Source organism: Oryx dammah, unplaced genomic scaffold (assembly GCF_014754425.2).
Source record: "Oryx dammah isolate SB20612 unplaced genomic scaffold, SCBI_Odam_1.1 HiC_scaffold_23, whole genome shotgun sequence".
NCBI lineage: Eukaryota > Metazoa > Chordata > Mammalia > Artiodactyla > Bovidae > Oryx > Oryx dammah.
This window is the reverse complement of record NW_024070207.1, coordinates 112,592,153-112,614,386: the sequence shown is the minus strand read 5'-3', so window position 1 is coordinate 112,614,386 and position 22,234 is coordinate 112,592,153. Positions and strand designations below refer to the sequence as shown.

Genomic DNA, 22,234 nt, shown 5'->3' with positions numbered 1-22,234 from the left:
TGGGCCTCAGCACTCATGAAATCTGGTTCCTGTGTGCTTGTAGTGTGGGAATTTTTGAAGTGAGAGTGCAGTTACACTTCCGATTTCAGTTCAAAACACAGCACAGGCCTTGTTTTTCCTTGTCACTGTTTTTACCTCTTTTTATAAAATCAGGGTGGAGGGGGCAGGAAGTTATTGGGAATACTTTGTTGTAGGCCCTTTGTTTTTGGCCTCAAAAGGACAAGAATGTTGCCGCTTTGCTGTCTGAGGAATGACATTGTTAGAGACTGAATTATTAACATTTGAAATGATTACTCCCCTGTGGGCAGCATACCTTTGATTTCTCCTACCTGGTGAGAATTTCAGTCTTTGCAAACTTCTCAAAGATGTCCTTGTGTGCATCCCTTGATGGGAACCAGGACTCCACCCCAAGGCTGCCCTATTGTTTCTTCTGACTGTTCTTCCTTTGTGTCCATTATCCCCTCCCTTCTCTGATTAGCATGTGTTTGAACCTGCTCCCTGGAACTCAGGGAAGATCCTGGAGGCTGAAGGAAGCCTATTTCCTGTAGTCAAGAAATGGAGGGACAAAGAAAGACTTTTGTGCCTAGGAGCCCCCAGGGTCCTGCTGGGTATCATAGAATGAGTAATTCATCAAGGTGAAGCCATCCTTACAGATCCTTGCTTCTTTGGATCTCTTTAAAAACGACTGTGTTGCAATAAAGTGCTCTACCTGCACCTAAGGCACCATTGACACATTTGAGAATGGACATTGTTTACATTGGTTTTGTGCAAGAGTTCAGTAACTGCCAGTAGCTGGCTGGTTGTCAACCTCGAGGGGTGGGTTTCCTCCCCCAGAAGCTCTTGAGTTGATGTTGCTTTCATCCAGGGTCACAGGGGCTCACGCTCCCACCACTCATCAGCCAGGGGTGGGAGACGCTTCTCCCAAGTCCTGTTTGCCTGCTCTCGGGGATTGTCCTGCCGGGGCAACGACATTTTATAAGAAAAACCACTTAGCTCTCTACTTCCAACAGCTGCATTTGTTCTAGAAGATGAAGAAGTGGTTAAATTAGGAGGAGTTGGGATTAAATGATAGTTTATGGAAACTTGCTTTGTAAATTCAGTGCCTTTGGCAGATATTAGTATTTCCTCATGGGGCTTCCCAGAGCCAGTGCAGAAGACGTGAGAGATGATGGGTTCGATCCCTGGGTCAGGAAGATCCCCTGGAGAAGGGAATGGCAGCCCACTCCAGGATTCTTTCCTGGAGAATTCCGTGGACAGAAGAGCCTGGTGGGCTACAGTCCATGGGGTCGCACAGAGTAGGACATGACTGATGAGACTTACCATGCACGCAATATTTCTTCACTGAAAGCCTTGTTAACCTGTAACAGGTTCAGACTGTATTCTTGGGAACAAGTGAGCAGGGAGAGCAAAGATGTTTGAGAGCAAGTCGGAGGTAGCCCAGCATTTTAGGTACCTGGGGTTTGCTTACTGTGAACCCCGCTGTATTTGAGGACATAGAAACTTGCACGTGGTTGTGGTGTGTGCGCGGTGAGCTCTCACCTTGTTTGTGTTCCTCTTCATTTGCCAAGCCCCCTTTCTAAGTCTGATTATTTTCCCTGTCATGTAGTGACCTCTGCTGGCAGTTTCTACTTACTCACTCTGTGTAAGACACTCAGGATTTACAAAAAGGATTGAATGAGAAAATCATCAGTTGGCAGACATTCTCATAATAATTGGTTCAGGCAAGAATCTTCTCGACGCCACTGGTGAAGGTGTGTTGAGATCAGGAACTTGACCCGGTTTTCTTGACTCGGATTTCATGGACTTGTCCCCAGCCCCCCCCCTCACACCCTGCTTCATAATTACAAAGAGACAGAAGGTACCTTTGCAAATGGAGGGATCTTGGGGGCATTGGCTTTAACTACATGGTCACACTTAGCATTACCAATTAGGACAGGCATACATCTCAGTGTCCCTGATGTGATGGTTGCATAATGTGCCAATGTGACCCTACTGAAGAGATCTTCAGGCAAACCCACCTGAGGGATTTTCTGTAGAACACCTGGCCTGGACTTTGCTGAGATGTGAAAGTCATGAAACCCGCGGGGAAGGGATGGCAGTGACAACTATCTATTTTAGATGAAATGAGGGTAAAAAAGCAAAATACAGTTTGGGATTCTTAGTCGAAAGTAGAATGGTTATGAAGGAGATAGTTGGGCAGTTGGGAACACTTAAACCTGGATTCTGAGCTAGGTGATGGTATTACATGTGTGTGTACTTGGATGAATGTGCTAGTGGCAAAGTGGTGATGCAGGCATTCTTGGGAGTCCTTCCTGCTAGGGTATTTGGGCGTGAAGCATGATGTCTCTAGTGGCCGTTTTCTCCTTCAACTTAAAAAAAAATTTTTTTTAGGGAAAATTTATAGTATTACAGAAAGGTTTTTTTAAAAGGTAAATTCTTGAGACTCTCCTGGTGGTCCAGTGGCTGAGACTCCAAGCTCCCTATGCAGGGGGCCCTGGTTTGTTTGACTCCTGGTCAGGGAACTGGATCCCACATGCTGCAATTAAGAGTTTGCTTGCTGCAACTAAAGATTATGCATGCTGCAACTAAGACCTGATACAGCCAAATAAATAAATTTTTTTGCAGAGGTGCTTTTTAAGTTATTTGTTTATTTTGGGCATGCCTGGTCTTTGTTGCTGCCTGGGCTCTTCTCTAGTTGTGGCAAGTGGGGCTACCCTCTAGTTGTGCTGTGAGGGCTTCCTCATTCTCTTCTTGTGGAGCATGGACTTCAGTAGTTACTGCAAGTATTTGGGCTCAGTAGTTATGGTTCCTGGGCTCTAAAGCTCAGGCTCCAGTATTCTTGCCTGGAAAATCCCGTGGACAGGGGAGCCTGGTGGGCTGCAGCCCATGAAGTCACAAAGAGTTGGATGTGAGTTGGCAACTGAGCGCACACACGGAGCACAGGCTCAGCAGTTGTCGTGAATGGGCTTAGTTGCTCCATGGCTTGTGGCATCTTCTGGACCAGGGAGTGAACCTGTGTCTTCTCCCTTGGCAGGCGGATTCTAACCAGAGAAGCCTCAAGTTAATTCTTAATATACAACAGTGTTGAAATTTGGTAGTGGCCATTCTTACATAGCCCTCCAAAGTTCAAGTTTTAGGTTGGTTGTATACTATTTAGGAGTCTGTCTGAGGCTATGTGGCTCCATGTGGAACATTCTTGTTCCTAGGTCTTCTTTCAAGGCAGCCTCACCTAAGCAGTTTGTTGTAAGGCTCATTCCTGTTTTCCTTCTTTACCTTTTTTTCCAGATTACCACCCATAGTTCGAGGAGGGGCCATTGACAGATACTGGCCCACTGCAGATGGTCGCCTGGTTGAGTACGACATAGATAAAGTGGTGTATGATGAAGACTCGCCTTACCAGAACATTAAAATTTTACACTCAAAGCAATTTGGGAATATTCTCATCCTCAGTGGGGATGTTAGTAAGTATTCCATCTCTACCCCAATCATATAACAAAGTGACAATTTTAGATTGTGTTTTCCTGACATAACATCATTGTGGGTTTGTCTAGGTGTGTCATTGGGCACTGCTGGTTATTTTTGTGTGTGTTTGGTTTTTGAGATGAATGTTTACATTAGATTTACCTGTGGCTTGTCTGACTTTTCATATTTTATAGTAGAGCCATGAAAACTTTGTCTTGACATTCTTTTTTTATATATACATAGATATAAAATACATATTTATTAACATTCTCTTATAGGTTATTGTTAAGATATTGAGTCTAGTTCCCTGTGCTATACAGTAGATCCTTGTTGGTTATTTTATATTAATTGCTTATTTATTAGGAAGTCTTTTTGTTGTGGAAAATTTCAAACCAAAATAGACAGAACAGTAAGATGAACCCACATATACTCACCATTGAGTGTCAACAGTGATCAACTCCTGGCCAGTCTCGTTTCCCTTAAACTCCAGTCACTTTTCTCCCTCTCATATTCTTTTGAAGCAACTCTGCTGTTATATTTCATCTGGAAATGTGTAATTGCTTTTTAATTATCATATCAGAACAGGCTAAAGACTGAATTTTCTTCTAAACTAAACTGTATATGTATAATCTGTGTAGGTAACATATTGGGTATTAGATGAGTAGGGATGAAGAAAAGTCCACAATCCAAAAGGAAAAAAAAAAACACACCAAAACACTCTATATGCTGAGTTTTTAAAGACTGAAAAGGAAAATGTCTGAATTTTCTAGATTCTAGCAGTTTCTGGAATGATAAGTCAGGTGCTCTGAGGCTTTGGTTAAGTCACCATTTTGGATGTTTCTCCTCCCTAGATTTGGCGGAAAGTGATTTGGCGTATACCCGGGCCATCATGGGCAGTGGCAAAGAAGATTACAGTGGCAAAGATGTACTGATTCTGGGAGGTGGAGATGGGGGCATATTATGTGAAATAGTCAAACTGAAACCAAAGATGGTGACTATGGTAGAGATATCCTTTGCTGTATAAGAGATTAAGTTTGGTGGACTTTGTTCTCTTCCTCCTTTTTTGTCTTAATACTACAGTTAATGTTATAAGATTACTTTGAACAAAGATTTCAACTTAGCACCAGTAGCCTTTTTATATGGCTACCAACAGGCCACGAACAAAGCAGCAGAATCGAAAATTAAAGAGCAGGCAACCTTTGCACCGTGTCGACTGCCCAGCAGTTGCTGAGATGGCTTCTCCATTAGAAGGAAATGCAGTGCCTTTTGAGTGTCCTTGGTGCCCACATGAAGTCATTGTCTCATTCATCATTTTTTAAACTTTATGATACCCAAATTAGTGTGAAAAATGTTATGTTCATCTTTACCTCTTAAAAAAGTATTTCAGAATCCTTTGACATGTTCAAATACAGGGGAAATTTCTCCTTAACCTATTTTGAACATTGACCAAATGGTGATTGACGGATGTAAGAAATACATGCGAAAAACGTGTGGTGATGTCTTAGACAATCTTAAAGGAGACTGCTATCAGGTAATTATTTTTACCAGATAAATGCTTTTTTTTATTAAGTCAGGTGATGATATGATGTTGTTGATCACAACTGTGCCTTCTTAAAACAGCTTTAAGTGTAACTGGTTAAGAAGACAAATAATTGGGACTTCCCTGGTGGTCCAGTGGCTAAAGATTGCAAACTCCCAATGCAGGGGGCCTGGATGTGATCCCTGGTCAGGGAACTAGATCCCACATGCCCCAACTAAGACCCATTGCAGCCAAATAAATTAATAAATAATATTTTTTTTAAAGAGGAAAATTAAGATGTGGATGATCTTGTAGGGGAAGAAAAAGTTTGCTTCTATCCTTCCAATGCTTGCCTGAGACCACTTGTAATAGAAGACTAACAAGAGGAAAAACAAGTTCATTAATGCTTTACACTCTTATATTCATGGAAGTTACACAGGAAAACGAGCAACTCAGAGGTAGCTTTAGAATTTAGGCTAAAATGGATCCTAACAGGGAAAAGGGGATGTAGGTGTCTTAGGTGAGAGTAGATAACTTAGGAAAACTAGACAGGGCCCTTAGAAGAGTAGAAAAAGAGGTGTGATATTGTGTAACAAAGTTTGGGTGTGGTGTCAGCCTCTTCTGCTGTGATAAGAGGCCATCTTCCCTGGTTGAATCCCTCGGGGAGGGATCTATGATACTTTAGTTCCTTTTGGGGGCTCTGTCTCTAGGTAGATAAAGGGGAGTTCAGAGAAAGCCTCTCTCTACATTTGCTGTTTTGAGATAGCCTGTTCTGCTGCCCTTTATTCTCTTATGTGAGTTCTATATATATTTGTATCCAGGGAAAGTGTGTACATCTCATAAAGAAAAGAAATTGCCAATTCCAGATGCTTTGAATTTAATAACATGAATACATTCTTATATAAAAGATGTCATGTACCTTTTAAAAATTATTTCTTTATTTTTGGCAATGCTGGTCTTTGTTGCTTTAAGCAGGCGTTCTCTCATTGCAGTGAGCAGGGGCTACTCTCTAGTTGTGGAGCACGGGTTTCTCATTGTGGTGGCTTCTCTTGTTGTGGAGCACAGGTTCTAGGCGCACGGGCTCAGTAGCTGTGGCTTGTGCACAGGCTTATTTGCTCCATGGCATGTAGAATCTTCCTGGACCAGGGATTGAGCACGTATCCTCTGCATCGACAGGCAGATTCTTACCTACTGCACCACCAGGGAAGTCCTCATGTACCTTTTTATTACCTGGTAACCTCTACCTTTTGTCTATTTTAGCGTGAGTACCTGTTTCTGAGTCTTTGAGAAGGGATTTAAGAATTTAATTAGAGTGTAGATGATTAAAATGTTTGGCATAGGAATAAGTTTGCTTCTTGCTAAGTAAAGTGAAAGTGAAAAATCACTCATTTGTGCCCAACTCTTGTGACCCCATGGACTATACAGTCCATGGAATTCTCCAGGCCAAGAATACTGGAGTGGGTAGCCTTTCCTTTCTCCAGGGGATCTTCCCAACCCAGGGATCGAACCCAAGTCTCCCTCATTGCAGGCGGATTCTTTACCAGCTAAGCCACCAGGGAAGCCAAGTTCCTAAATTCTACTGTGCTTGTAAGTTGACCAGTCATTACAGTTTGTAGGATACATTTTGTATTGTATTTTGAGTATCCAAATATTAGTGCCCATACCCACATTATTTGGTAGAGCAAGATAGCTAAGTAAATGGATATTTTTATTTGACTAGAATCTTAAATATGTATCTCTAGTTTTATAAACAGTTTAGAGTGCTTTAATTTGTTACATAAATTACTTACTCCTACCCATGTTCTCTAAGATGTGTGTGTCCAAATTTGATTTCATGGTACACTCGTATTAATTGTTTTAAGCTGAGAGAGAAATTATATCTGTGTTAAACTGCGGTTGTGATAGTTTTATGGGCAAAAGGGAAAGATAACATGTCTCACACTACTGTAAAGTTTAGAAAGGGAGGGGTGACGCAGCACTTCTAATCCTGGGTGTTTATTTGAAGGAAAGGGAGACACTAATTCAGAAAGATATGTGCACCTCCATATTTATTGCAGCATTATTTATAATAGCCAAGATATGGAAGCAACCCGACTGTCCATCAACAGATGAACGGATAAAAAGGATGTGGTGTGTATTACACAGTGGAATCCTACTCAACCATAAAAAAAAAGAAAAAAATGAAATCTTGATATACTTGGATGGACCTTGATGGTATTATTTTCAATTAGCATAAAGTCTGACAGAAAGAAAAATACTGTATGATTTCACTCATGTGGAATATAAAATATTTTTTAATCAAGGAACAAACCAAACCAAATAAAAATACATAGATCCAGGGAATAGAGTAGTACTTCCCAGAGGGGCAAAGGGTAGGGGAGGCTGAAACGTGTAAAGGGGACCAACTGTCTGGTAGTGGATGGAAATGATACTTTTGGTGGTGAGCATACTGTAGTATACACAGAAGTTAAAATATAATGCTGTACAACATGAGGAGGGAGAGGGAGGATTCAGGTTCTTCAGAGCATCACAGACTTTTCACAGTGACTAAAATATCTGCAAATTTTATAATTTGTTTACAAATATTTGCATTGTGAGCCAGACCCTCTGCTTAAGTGTTTTAAAATTTAATCCTCAAAGCCTTATGTGGCTGCTGCTTTTTGTTTTGTAGATGAAGACAGTAAGTTAAAGAGTTCAAAGGGCAATTTATTCCAGATTATAGAGTAACTGTAGAGGGATGTTTCAAATTCATGTCTCCCTGACTCCTTAGGTTGACTTACTTATATGGATTAAGAAAAAAATACAAGAACAGCACATCTAAACCCGCAGTACTATAGAGTCATAGACTGTTGTGATTGGAGGCAGGATGTGGATGCAAGTGGGAAGATTTACTAATGGCCCCAGAAAAAAACTTCTCGACTTGCAAGTCCAAGCTCTGAGGACAGAGCACCAAAGGCAGATGGTGACATAGACAGGGGGACCTTTTAGAGAAGGAAAAATAATTTACATAGGTTGGCTCTTGAGGAAGTTGAGTTCCCCAGTGCATCCCCCTCCCCATTTTGGGAGCAGAATAGCTACCAAGGGGAGTCTGACAAAGTCTTCTGATGCCAACAGTTTTCCTGAAGCTCTAAAGGGGAGAGGGTTCCTGGTCTGTGGGACAGCAGTAGGCAAGCCCCTTAGCCATTAAAATACAACCAAAAAAAAAGAGACAAAACAGGTTCTTGGTTGTACCTTAAATGACTATAATGTTGTATGTCAATTATATCTCAATAAAACTGAAAAAAAAATCATTCTGAAAAAAGCATTAAAAAATAAAACAAACCAGGTCCTTGCAACTGTTTGTCATTTGAAAACACAATTACTGTTAACCGTTTTTAGAAAATGTTCCAGTGCACACCCCATTCCTTTTATGATGGAATAATTTTAATCTTAAAATTAAGGTACTACAGAAAGAAAAATGAAAGATTTTTTTTGTATGTATGTATGTATAAGATTTGCAAGCAGTGAATCTAGCAGTTTTAAGGAAATTTTGTCCCCTAAATCTTGTCCCCAAGAGATTTTTAGTTGAATGTAAAGATATGAATCTTAAATCTATTATCAACACAATGCATTATATATATAAAATAACATTACAAACACGTACTTATTTTTGGTTGTGCTGGCTCTTGGTTGCTGTGCACTAACTTCCTCTAGTTGCAGCGAGCAGGCGTTACTCTCTAGTTGTGCACGGGCTTCTCGCTGAGGTGCTTCTCTTGTGGAGCACTGGCTCTAGGGCATGCAGGCTTCTGTAGCTGCAGCATGTGGGCTCAGCAGTTGTGGTGCACTGGGGCTTAGTTGACCTGAAGCATGTGGAATCTGCCCGAACTAGGGATCGAACCCATGTCCCCTGAATTGTCAGGTGGATTCTTATCCATAGTACCACTAAGGGAAGTCCTTAGTACTCTTTTTTTCGTTAACAGTTTTTATGAAGCCACCAGGTTTTCCTTTTAGGATTCTTTACTTGCTTACCCAGTTCATGGGTATGATTTGAAAGTTTATTAGAAACTATGGCATGTCACGGAGAAGGCAATGGCACCCCACTCCAGTACTCTGGCCTGGAAAATCCCATGGACGGAGGAGCCTGGTAGGCTTCAGTCCATGGGGTCACACACAGTCAGACACGACTGACGTGACTTAGCAGCAGCAGCAGCAGCAGCAGCAGCAAGGCATGTCAAAAAGCTTTTCCTATGAATCTTCCTCTTTGAAGATAAAGCACTTTTGCAAAAGCAGTAAGACAGTAACTGAGTGACAAGACTTAAAAGGTACAGTGAAACAACTGATCTCAATGTAACTGACAGAAGACTTGGTTGTAATAACTAGAATTAGGGGTAACATTTTGTTAGGACACACCAGAATTATAGAAATTCCATGTTATTTTATTATTTGGCCACACCCTGTGGCATGCAGAGATCTTAGTTCCCTGACCAGGGCTCAAATGCATGCCCCATACAGTGGAAGCATGGAGACTTAACCACTGGACTGCTAGGGAAACCACTGGACTGCTAGGGAAGTCCCCATCTAATTTTCTTTAAATTATTATTGGAGTATAGTTGATTCACAGTGTTGTAGTCCATATAATTTTAAGAATGTAAAAACATTTGCCTACACAATATAACCTGAGGACGCTTATCATTCATTTGGCAATATTTCCCACATAATTTAACATACTGAATTGTCCTAATTAATTTAATCTCTGAGATGCCTCAAGGGTTCCTCTGAAGCACCCCAAAGTTAGCTGGAGGTCAAAAGAACTTCAGATCAAATTTGATATTTGGGGCATTTGTCAGAAATACTAAAAAGTCAAAGAACATGATAAGTCACTGTGAAACAACAAACCATTCACCCAACCAAAGTGACAATAAAAGATCTCAAAAGTAAATACATGAAGTTAAAATTAGATCTCTCAAAAAGGCAAAAGCAGCTTAGCACTCTAAGAAAACTTTTATTTTCTGCTGGGAAAGCAAAGAGAGAAAACCAAAAACTCAAATTCTAGTCTTGCATTATCAGCCTATTCTTGATAATAAAATTTATTTACTTAAATTCAGTCTCATCATAGCCAATACTGACCAGGCACACACATGAACTTTTCTAAGTGTTCCCTTTTCACAAACTTTCTAAAACTTTCTATATCTATATTATTTTGTCCCTGAGTTTCTTTACCATTCAGAAACAACCAACTCTAGGACAGAATTACTTTTTTTTCCATTTAACAAAATGGATTTCCATTCTTCGTACCTGCTTTTACTGCAAACAGTAAAAGCTTTACTTGTGTGTTGAAATATTTCTCTTTTTTAAAAACATTTGAAAAAATGTTTTACCTAGAAATCCTCTTGAAAGTGAAAGTGTTACTTGCCTAGTTGTGTCCAACTCTTTGTGACCCCATGGACTGTAGCCCACCAGGCTCCTCTGTCCATGGAATTCTCCAGGCAAGAATACTAAAGTGGGTTGCCATGCCCTCCTCCAAGGAGTCTTCTTGACCCAGGGACTGAACCTGGGTCTCCTGCATTGCAGGTGGATTCTTCATCATCTGAGCCACAAGGGAAGCTCTTACATTTAATTTACTCAAGTGTTTCATTGTAGTTTTTCTTGTTGACAGATTTTATAACAATATGAGCTTTATTGACTTTCTTAGATGCAATAAAAGTAATATACTTAATACTGATGACTCTAGAAACATGTCTATATTAAACCAGCACACTTAAAGGCTAGATTTAATACCAAATATCAGTTTAATAGTGAATATTTCCTAGATCATATGACCCTGAAATTCATTCTGACTAGTTTTTTATATTTCTGAGAATTTACATAAGCACTTAAGTTAAAAATAGAGCTCATCCACAAACCAAGCTTAGCAATGCAATTTGGAGATGGAGGCACATTGTATTTATAATGTATGCATAAATATGCATATGTCTGTACAGACACAAATCTAAAACTTTACCTGTTTGAGTTTAAAAAGCAACCCCCACCCCACCCCACCCCGGGATCACAGATGATTAAAGTTTCTGCAAGTCCAGGTAGATCATTTTCATCTTGAAGGCACAAAGATCTGCATGTTTCTCCTAGAAAGCTAGCTTAATACTAATTGCACACACAAAAAAACCAGTTTCAGAATGTCAGAAGAGCCCCATCTTGGCTGTTTTCAGGGTGAGATTTCTTTCAGTTTCTACATACCTGTCACTCACTCATATTCACATGCTTCTCTTACAAAAGAACTTGAATCAGCATTCAAGTTCCCAAGACCCCCTTAATGAGGGTCAAAACCAGAAGAGAGAACAGTATTAGGACTCATGTACCCAGACACTTGGGCACACATGCCAAATAAAAGCCAAACTAATTCCAAAAGTCTCCCTTAGATCCAATAGTATAAAAGCCTATGCATAAGGAACTCTGTCCTATTTCCCTTCCCTTTTATAAAACAATTCTAGTTGAAGGATGTTCTAATTTAGAGGGCCATTGGTGTCCAAGGGGTACTGAGGCTAAGTAGTGTTATAGTGAAATTTTTTCTTTCATTCATGGGAGCAAAGCTGATCTCCCCGTTTTGCAAAGTGTACCCTAGTGGACTACAAGGTGGAACAGAACTGTCATCACCTGTACTTATGCACGGCTGCTGCTGTCAAATACCAAGCAAAGGGCACACCAGTGCAATGCAGAATGGTCTCTCAAGGTCACAGTTCCCTTGGCCCAGAGAGGAGATACCAATCAGTTCCCCATTAGAGATGAAGCCGAATGACCAAGCCATACTCTTAAAGGGAAAACCCCTTGCTGTAACTGAAGCCAGTGAAGTTGGGAAGAATACCCTGGTGCAGAGATGAGATCAGGTGAAGTATAGTTCAAAATTGCACTCCCATTCCCACACGGAGGCCCCCGAACAGATCGGTCTAGGTCCCTAGAGAGAATTAGGGTGACTCACAATGAGCCCAGAGTGGCTCGCTTTCCAAAAAGGGGTGAACTCAGAAGGAGCAGGTAGAATTCCCAGCTTACGTATGTGGGATAGAGACCCCAAACCCATACCTAAGGTGGGTGGGCTGTAGGTCACAATGTTTGTTTGCAAAAAACCTCCTTCCAAAAGGGCAGGCATCACCTGTCCCTCCTAGTTCTCTTGAGTGGAATGAACTCTGGGGACTGTTGGAGATTCAAGGAAAAGGGCTGCTCTTGGCCAGGACCGACCTGCCATGGGCACCGGCCCTTGGGTGGCTCAGCAGATGTGAAACCCAATCCATGTGCCTGGTGCACAGTGAGGCCAAACAAACTTCAGAGTTTGGAGCAAAGCAAGGTTTCTTGCAAGGGCCAAGCAAGGAGAGGACTTTCCTGGTGGATCAGTGGTAAAGAATCTGCCTGTGATGCAGGAGATGTGAGTTCATTCCGAGGGTCAGGAAGATCCCCTGGAGGAGGGCATGGCAACCTGTTCCAGTATTCTTGCTGGAGAATCCCCATGGACAGTGGAGCCTGGTGGGCTGCAGTCCACGGGGTCGCAAAGAGACACAACTGAGCAGGCACGCAAGAGCAGACTTGGTGACCTCTCTTGTTTGTTTCTCTATTTGTAAAATGGCGATGATAGTAATTCCTAAAAGGAATTGTTCCACTTAATTGAAAGGCATGTAAAGCATCTGGTAAGCCTGGAACTTTTAGCTCCTGGCAGGTATGGGTGGAAGTGGCTTTTGTTCCTCTGGTAGGTGCTGCAACCCCTGTGTGCATTTCCCCGTTCCTTCTACAAGTGTTTAACCACTTTCACATATGTTGGCTCACCTGCATCTATGCCTATTCTCTCTGGAAGGTTCTAATAGAAGACTGTATTCCAGTACTGAAGAGGTACGCCAAAGAAGGGAGAGAGTTTGATTATGTGATTAATGATTTGACAGCTGTTCCAATCTCCACATCTCCTGAAGAAGGTAGATTCTGTTTTTCCTTTTATTTTAAACTTTTTATTTTGTATTGGAATATAGCCGATTAACAATATTGTGATAGTTTCAGGTGAACAGTGAAGGGACCCAGTCATACATATACACATATCCATTATCCCCTAAACCCCTCTCCCATCCAGGCTGCCCCAGCCAAGATAATGTTCACAGAAATACGGAAATGTTTTTCTTAACATCATGTGAAGGCATTGTCTAGTGAAGTTCCTTCATTTATTAAAGGTAGTAAACTGAGGCCAGCGGTGGAAAGATGGCTAGATTTGGCTTTGGTCAGATCCTGTTTTGCCACTAAATGAGCAAAATTAACGCAGTCGTGTGAAACAAGTATAGAAATAAAATGACTCATAATCATACCGTTGAGATATCAGCTTGTTTTATAATTTACATACTGGGATTTTTTTTAACCTGTACCGGGACAATCTGGTGACATTTCTGAGCAACACCAGAGACAAGGCCCCTTCTCATGCCATGCACTCAAAATCACTGCTGGCTTAGGATTTCAGTGTTCATGTTTTTTCTATTACCTTGTCTTCCTGCTGAGTTTCCAGACTCAGGTCCCCACCCTCACTCTTGCAGTTTCTCTCCTGAGATGTGACTGCTATTCCCCTTGCTTAAGGGTGTTCCCCTTTCAGATTTCAGCCACTGCTTTTGTGTCAAGTCTTTATAGATGTGGTGAGAGCAGTGTTATGTACATCTGCATTTGCTTTTGATTTTGCTTGTATATAGGTGTATGTGCACATGTGTCCAAGACACAAAATATATGACATGTTCTTGTTTACAAGCTCTTGAATATTGGGTCTCATGGCTATTTCTCTTTTTTTATTTTTGTTTTTTTTTGAATCATTGAATATTAATGTGAATGTTTGACTTTAGATGTTGTTTCTCATGCATGCAAACTGATATCTATAAAACTTAATTTTTTTTAACATCCAGATTCCACATGGGAGTTTCTCAGACTGATTCTCGACCTCTCAATGAAAGTATTGAAACAGGATGGGAAATATTTTACACAGGTATAGACTTCTGTTTTTTCCCCCCAAAAATACTTAATAAAAATTTTACATTTTGTGCTTCACACACCAAAATACTTAGACATTGACATAAAGACTAATGATAGCACTAACTATTTAGTTACTTGTAAAATGAAGACTAAATAAAGGTTTAAAGGGACTGGGTATAGTACGACAGTATGCTCTTCCAATGCTGGGACAGTACAACTGCTGAAAACAATGGTGAGTGGGAGAGACTGGGACAAATATATGCAAAAATCTTACATATTTTCAGTAATCATATTGGTGGTGATGGCATTTGTATTGCTTTTCTTAGTTGTATTTGCAACGTGGCATAAAGCCATTGAGCATTTATGCAATATTTTAATTCTATCCTCAGCATTCTCAATGTGGAAGTAGGTAGTTGAAGATGTAATATAAAAGTGGATAAATGAAACTGTGTTGTACCGAAAAATTTTTTTATATCTGTCTGTGTTCTCAAGCAGCAAGTTTGTAAATAGCTAACCTGTCCCTTTTAGGGAATTAATGAGTTCTGTCCTGTCCTGTTGAGAGTTTCCCCCATGGCTCAGTGGTAAAGAATCCACCTGCAATGCAGGAGACATGGATTCAATCCCTGGGTCAAAAAGATCTCCTGGAGAAGGAAATGGCACCCCACTCCAGTATTCTTGCCTGGGAAATCCCATGGACAGAGGAGCCTGGTGGGCAACAGTCCTTTGGGTCGCAGAGAGTCGGACATGGCTGAGCAACTAAGCAGGCATGCACCTTGTTCTGTTCTGTCCTGTTACCATACCTTCCGATTTATTAAATTTGGGCTTTGGCTGTAGAATGAGCTTCTGCCACCAGATGAAGACACAGACCGTGATTTCTACCCCCTTCCCCCTCTTCCCCCTCCTGAGAGTTTTTTGTAGAAAAGCCATCATAAACTGCAGTAGCCGCCTCTGGATGCAGTACGACCTGGTGCCACCAGATGGAAGCAAAATTATATTTTCCTCTTTTTCTAGGGTATTCTTAATTTTAAAAGAAGGTTTGAAGTCAGTATTTCTTGATACATAAAAATACATATATATATCTTACTTAAGTCCTTAACATTTTGGAAATGACGGTAAAAGCGGCTAATTGGTGATCAGTCTTTTTACTTGGTTGAAAAAGCCCTTGATTCATAAGCAGAAGATAAACAGTACTGTTCTCTGGTTCCTGTAATTAGTTTTTAAGCATTTTCAGGAGAACTCTACCTCCCCCCCCAACTTTTTTTTTTTTAAAGCATTAGTATATTTAATGGACTTTTATTTTTGATCTTCCCCACCCAGGGATTGAACCTGGGTCTCCTGCATTGCAGGCAGATTCTTTACCATCTGAGCTACCAGGGAAGCCCAAGTATATTTAAACGTCAAGAACTATGGGAAAATTCCTGATTTTATTCTTCTGAGGAGGCTTTTTTAAAGTAAGCCCTGGGGAGTTTATGAGGCCTGAGATTCATAATGCCGAAAACAGATTGGCAGCTCCTTGAATTTGTTTCCGATCCTGTTTTCTTCCTCTTCCCCCTGCACAGAACACCCCTACAGGTGGCAATTAATCCTTGATCATCTCATACTTGCTGAAAGTGTTGGCACGCTTCAAGGGGAACAGACTACAAGTCTACAAGTGGACTTTTATTTTTTTTTAACCCCTGATGCTTAGGAATGATTTTTAAAAACATTCTAATACTGCCTTTTTAAAAACCAGAGGTCCATAAACCATGGGCCATTTTTCACCCCTTGCTTGTTTTTTGCAGTTATCTTGACATACAGCCACGCCCATTCATTACACAGTGTGTCTGCGGCTGCTTTTGCACTACAGCAACAGCTTGGAGCAGTTGTGGTGAAGACTACATGATCTGCAAAGCTTAAACTATTTTCTCTCTGACCCTTTGCAGAAATTTGCTTACCCTGCTTTACAGGAACTCTACAATGAAACCTGCTCAAACCAAGTGGCCTAATTCCTGTAAAAGCAACCCAAATTCAATGAGTTGGGTTTTCGTAAGTGAATATTTCTCAAGCAGAGCATATATTGATAGAACTGGGTTCTTTTTATGTTTCTGCAAATAGAAATCCCGTGGGGCTTAAGTTGGGAAAGAAAGTGAGGCTCTGGCATCTTTAATCAAGAGAACAGTTTGGATCTAATGCAAACCCGTCAGTTTGCAGTAGACAACAGGTGCTCTTAGGAAGAAAGTGTGACTGGTGTCTTTTGTTGCAAATATTTGCCTGGTAGACTGCTTTCTCAGTGTGGACAACTAATAGAAGCACTTGCTTGACAGATCGTCACCACACATTTGTTAACACTAAAGATCAGGCTTTGATCACCTGGCCTTTGCCAACCAACTTTTACTAAAAACCACCTTAAAGACTCAAGGCTGTGCTGGTTTCTAAGAGTTAGCCAAAAGATGTCTTAGGATGTGCTTCCCACCCCTGCATTCAGTATAGTTGGAAACTCAAGGCGATATCATTTATGATACCTGGGAATCCCATGGTATGTCGAGTGGTTCAACATGCCATATGGACCACAGGGGCATAGGCCTGTGAAGAAGCAGTAGTCGGGTCAAGAGCCACAGCATGCTCTGACTAAGGACGCACTGATGATATAGCCACAGTGGAACACTTTGCTTATGTGAGCACATGGTATGCTCAGGAAATGCCCTTAATACACTCACACACCCCTTCCCTTGGCCTGTAGCTTAGAAACAGAGGAAAGGTTAGAGATGGGACAAAAATGGTGTTTGGCTTGTTAACTTGGTGATTTACAAAAGCTAAACATCACTGCCTAAAATTGCTTACATCACCATGGAGATTTTATGATGTCACTAATTTCACTGTGGCTGCTTGAAGACAGCCTTGTCTGTGGGCCACAAAGCTGGGGAAGTCCTCCTGGAATGTGCTGATTCATGGAGCCACGTCTGGTGGGCCAGGGGGCAGAGAGTTGCTTTTGTGGAACTAGAGGCAGATCCTGGGACTTGACTTGCGCCCCTCCACTCCCCATTACAAAAAAGCTGTAGTTTATTTGAAAGTACAAATGTGTGTGTGACATTCATGTTAGTTATGATACAAAGATATGAGCCCCCCCCCCCGGCTCCCCCCACCTCCCACAGACCTCGATGTTACCAGTACGCTGACACATCTACATTTCTCCATCAACCCCTCCAACCTTCTGGAAGTAACTCATTTAGAGGTGGTTTTTTTTTTTCCCCTCTGTTTTTGAGGTATTTCACATATGTGTGATTTCCTAAATCATCACATTATTTTTGCTTGTTTTAGAAGAGATAAAAATGGTGTCATTAAGGAAATAGTCTTCTAGACTTTTTCATATTACAGATATGACATAAACTCTTTGAAGATACAAACAATGTTAAAATCTATAAGGTAAAAAAGCAGGTGTCACCCAGAGCTAACATGGGGCAACAAGAACCTTGCAGAATGGAAGACACTGTATTGTGGTTTACCTCCCAGGTGTGCCCCTGCCTTGCTATATTAGTCTCTTCCTCTCCTTAATAGGTGCTGAATTCTTTGCTATTGGATTGTTGTTATGTATCCCCTATATGTCTTAAGAAAAGAACAGTGTAGTTGCATTTAAATACACAAAAAGGTGAAATGTATCATGGTACTTTTTTGGGGTAGGCATCTGTTTGTGGGGATTTTTCTTTCTTAAACTGCTTTTTGACCATTTGGGATAGAATAAATTGGAACTGTTTTATTTACTTACTATATTCTTTGTAAGGAGGTCTTCCTGTATTCCGTCTATAAAGAGAGAGTATGGTGTCATTTTTAAGATGGCAAGGAAAAGCTTGAGCTGTGAACCTTGGTGGTATTTCCATTCTATAGCTTCCCTAGTAGTGAGGTGTTCTAAAAACAACTGGGCAGTGTTTTCTATTTGTGCATCTTAAATTACACATGTGGTGTTTATATACTCTCATGGTGAACTTAATGTTGAAACCAAATTATATGCTGGTCAGAGGCACTTGGGCCAGTTCCCACTGTAGGACCCTAGATGATGGGTTACTAAACAGGTTGGCAATGAAGTATGACGACATGCTGATCGAATGTGCTCAGTTAAAACTGCCCAGGCCAGCTCTCAGAATAGTCCTGTCTACCCACTTACCCGTAGCTGGCTGGTTTTTTGATTTTGAAATGCCATCTTTAGGAATGCTTGTATCACAGGATGCTTTATTTATGAATAATTTTTATCTTGGCTGTTTTGAGGCAAATTGATAGTGAAGTTCTTATGAAGGAATGTTATCAGCACGTATATTCTAGTCGTCTTCCAAATGTTTAGAACTTCAGAGGTTAAAAGGAAATAGTTGATATTAAATGCTCATCTTGTTTTCTAAATCCATTATGAGAAAATTGGGGGAAAATTGTGCTGAAATGATAAACCCTACCCCAGACCTACTTAATGAAAATCTGCAATTTTAACAAGGCCCCCTATGATTCATATACATATTAAAAATTGAGAATTGCAGCTCTAGAATTAGGCAGATTCTGTATCCATTCACCAGCTTTCCTGGGTTTTAGCTACCAGCATTTCTGAGTCTCTTCACCATTTTTTTTAATAGTCATAGAGTGGCTGCTACAGCTCCACACATCACATCTAAGTTGCAGGCTGGAAGAAAGTTGAAGGAGCAAGGTCACTGTGTTTATCCTTGATTTGTCTACAGTCAAATATCACTTATATGTGGAATCTAAAAAAGAGTACAAATGAATCTGTAAGAAACAGACTCACAGACATAGAAAACAAACTTATAGTTACCAAAGGTGAAAGGGGACCAGGAGGGATAAATTAGAAGATTGGGATTAGTAGATACAAACTGCTATACATAAAATAGATAAATAACAAGGACCTACTATATAGCAGAAGGAACTATATTCAGTATCTTTTAATAACCTACAATGGAAAATAATCTGAAAATATGTATATATATAGGTGTATATATATATATGTAGCTGAATCACTTTGGTGTATGGCTGAAACTAACACAATGTTGTAAACCAACTATACTTCAATAATTAAGAAAAAGAACACATTTCAAAAAAAAATCTTTATCAGCAGATTTATACTATATTTCATTGACCACTCCTACCAGCTGGGGAGACAAAAAAGAAATGGCAAGAAACAGAAAAATTAGAACAGTGAAGTCAAGACAAAATATTTGATAAAGAGTAAACTAGGAAATACCTTTAGTGTATATATCTGGAATTGACTTTTGTTGAAGAAAGCACAAGGGTGTGAAATAGTTCTGTGTCAACATCTTAGACTCTTAAGGGGGTTGTAGTTTAAGTCATTCTGGAAATCAAGAACATTGTTTCTGATACTTCATCCTCAATACTGCAGTGACTTTAGGGAAAACTTATTTTGAATGGGTTATGTGTATGAATCTTTGCTAATTGCATGGTGTTGATACAATGACTGTGTCACTAATGAGAAATTGGTCTCACTGCTTTCTGTTGCTTCATCCTCGAATAATTTGAAATGGCTTGGTAAATGAAGTAGAAGGATAATGAGCTAATGGACCTATAAATAGAATGCAATGCAATTTGTGAAAGTACAGAAACCTTATCTCATTTTCAGAGATGAACTTTTATCTAAAGCTAGAATTGTTCTCATTTATTAGAGACCTTCCAATGAGTGGGACCCTCCATAGGACTTAAGATTCTTATTGTTTGCTTTTCTCTCTTTGATTTAGGGGAACTGTGTCAATTTGACAGAAGCCCTGTCACTCTATGAAGAACAGCTGGGGCGCCTGTATTGTCCTGTGGAATTCTCGAAGGAGATCGTCTGTGTCCCTTCGTACTTGGAATTATATCCTTTGACCACATCATCGTGTTGCCCAATCAGAACTCCCATGTAAAAAGCATGCCCATTTACCAGTTTCAAGAAACAGAATTAGTTCTGTAGTATACAGAAGGCCCTGGTTTTCAGACTTGGCTATATGTTGTAATACCCTGGGCGCTTGAAAACAATACAGATTCCTGGGTCCCAGCCTCAGATGCTGGGGTGTGGCCTGACACAGCCTCCCAGGTGGTTTGGATGGTATGGCACCACTGGTCCTCACAGTACCACCAGACCTGTGACATCACCTGGGAGCTAGTTAAACAGGCACATTCTTAAGCCCCACCCCAGCCTGCTGTCCAATCAGAAACACTGGAGGCTGGGGCTGCGTGACCTGTCTCAACCAGCCTGCCAGGGGATTGACATGCACTTGAGAGCTTCAGAAAGTCCCCCTAGCTGGAGCAGGCTGGCTGAAGAAGCTCATTGTCCTTTTACGTTTATATTATCCTACTTTAATATTAATTTCTATACTTGGCTTGATGCTGCTTTGCAGTAGATATAGAGCTAAAAATAATGCCAGGCATCACAAAGTCAGTGTCGGTGTCCTCCATTTAGTTCCACTTAGTAAAGTTGGTCCAGAGAAATAAGAGAAGAACCTGGAGAAAAGGCAAAGGAGAGCATTGTCATTGGACTTTCATAGTGCATTTCTTCCTCCTAAAAACTGCACAGTGTTCTGCAGACCAAAGCTTCTTCTCCCTGCCTGGCACCTTTATCAGGGTTGCTCTCCAGAGCATTCTGTGACAGTCAGATCTTTGTCTACATGCTCAAAGACTTTTGAAAGCAGTTGATGACATCTGGAGAAAAGGTTTCCACCCTCTGGCTCCTCTCTGGTCCCTCATCCTTCCACCATTTTTTCCTTCTCTTCCTCAGTCCCTCTCCTCCCACCTCCGCCAACCTCCTCCTCCCACTCCCTCTGATGTTTCTCTCTCCTTCCCACCCTTCCTTCTCATATTAATTCCCTAAAACATTTTAGAGTCTTTGGAAGCACAAGTGTTCTCTGAGAGAATATTTGTGTCCCTTTAACCTTTTCTCTGCTAAGCTCCCCTGCACCTTGCCCCAACGTCACAGATGGCGGGCATCCAGGCTGTGAAGTGCCCTTGTCTCAGAGGTCTTTGCTCTCATTACCACAGTGCTGTAAGCTGTGAAGTGCTCATTCATCTTCCAATCTATAGGCCAGTAAACAAATTTTAAGTGATGCCTTCAATTACCTCCTCTTATTCCTTGACTCCTTATCCAGGTGGGTATTTTACACTGTTTGGAAGAAAGCTAAACCTTGAAAATCAGTGTCCCCGAGTCATGTGTGCTGCAAATAGCCTTCCTGACCTTTCTATGCTGTACATGAAATCGAAACAAGTCAGGCAATTGATTGTGAATTCCTTCACGTTTCCTGTTTTTAATTATTTTTTTAATTTAAAAGTCAAATGGAAAATGTATATTTTGATGAACGAGGATGATTAGACAGCACAGTGAAGGCTGCTAAATGCACTGAACCCCTAGAATGTGATTTTTGTTTTTGTTTCTGTTTTTCTGTGTGGGCTTTTTTTTTGTTTTGTTTTCATTTTGGTAGACTTTGAATTTGAATTTGGTTGTTTGGAGGAGTGAACATCATTGTTTTCTTCTGGAGGGGAGTTCTTCATGGAGTTTCTTTCCCACCCAAATTGATACAGATATTAAAATTTGGTGCTTATGAGGAAAGACTTTAAAAATGAATAGCAACGCTTCAATTAAAATTACAAATGAGAAATTTCATGTGTCTGTCGTTTTATTTCAGCCAGGTCCTCTCTTGCTCACTTCTGATCTCACAGAACAAAGGTGTCTCCTTGGTCTTTTTTTTGGTTCTGTCCTATCAGCTGGTGCCATTTATCTCTTTATAATAGGATGGCCTTAGGGCCTTTTTTGAACAGTAGTAATGACTTCATTTACCACCTTGGTAAATGATACACAGCCTATTACATTCACCACTTCTTCATTATAAAATTGACCTGGAGGATGGGAAAAGATTTGGCCTTACTGTAAAGTTGAAAGGCAAAAGCTTATTTCTCTTAATAAGAGTTTCTCTTCCAACTCTTTATCGGTATATTAGATGTGAAAATAAAGATCACTGTGGATTGCTGCTGTGAACTTGTCTGAGTTTTTTAGATGCACAGATAGAGGATAGTTTATGTAGAGGCCCACAGCCACAGGAGCAACTTCAACTCACCTAAGGAAGTGCGTGTCACTGCTGGGTAGTGTGTGTGGGTCACAGTTCACATAAAAAGGTAAGTTTATATTGACTCAAGACTGTTAGACATCACTGGCTTATCCTGTTGTTTTTTAAAAAGTTTATGCTTTATCGATGAAATGAGCTTATTTACAATGAATTTGTAGGAAGAAAACCATTAAAAATATCCACTGTCTGTTCTGAGATAGAATTAGTGTCAGCCCATAAT

At 40.6% G+C, this 22,234-nt stretch overlaps 1 protein-coding gene across 2 annotated transcripts in view; it reads left to right on the top strand.

Annotated features, from left to right (window-relative positions):
* The window catches only part of SMS (spermine synthase), a 49,474-nt gene extending 27,920 nt beyond the window's left edge, over positions 1-21,554 (top strand). For both annotated transcript variants that reach the window (XM_040266661.1, XM_040266662.1), the window contains exons 5-11: positions 3,286-3,461; positions 4,314-4,468; positions 4,904-4,993; positions 12,798-12,912; positions 13,873-13,952; positions 19,660-19,775; positions 21,043-21,554. In XM_040266661.1, coding sequence (XP_040122595.1) covers positions 3,286-3,461; positions 4,314-4,468; positions 4,904-4,993; positions 12,798-12,912; positions 13,873-13,952; positions 19,660-19,775; positions 21,043-21,082 — 772 coding nt within the window. In that variant the 3' untranslated portion in view covers positions 21,083-21,554. The remainder of the gene's footprint in view (positions 1-3,285; positions 3,462-4,313; positions 4,469-4,903; positions 4,994-12,797; positions 12,913-13,872; positions 13,953-19,659; positions 19,776-21,042) is intronic.
* Positions 21,555-22,234: the final 680 nt, after the last annotated feature.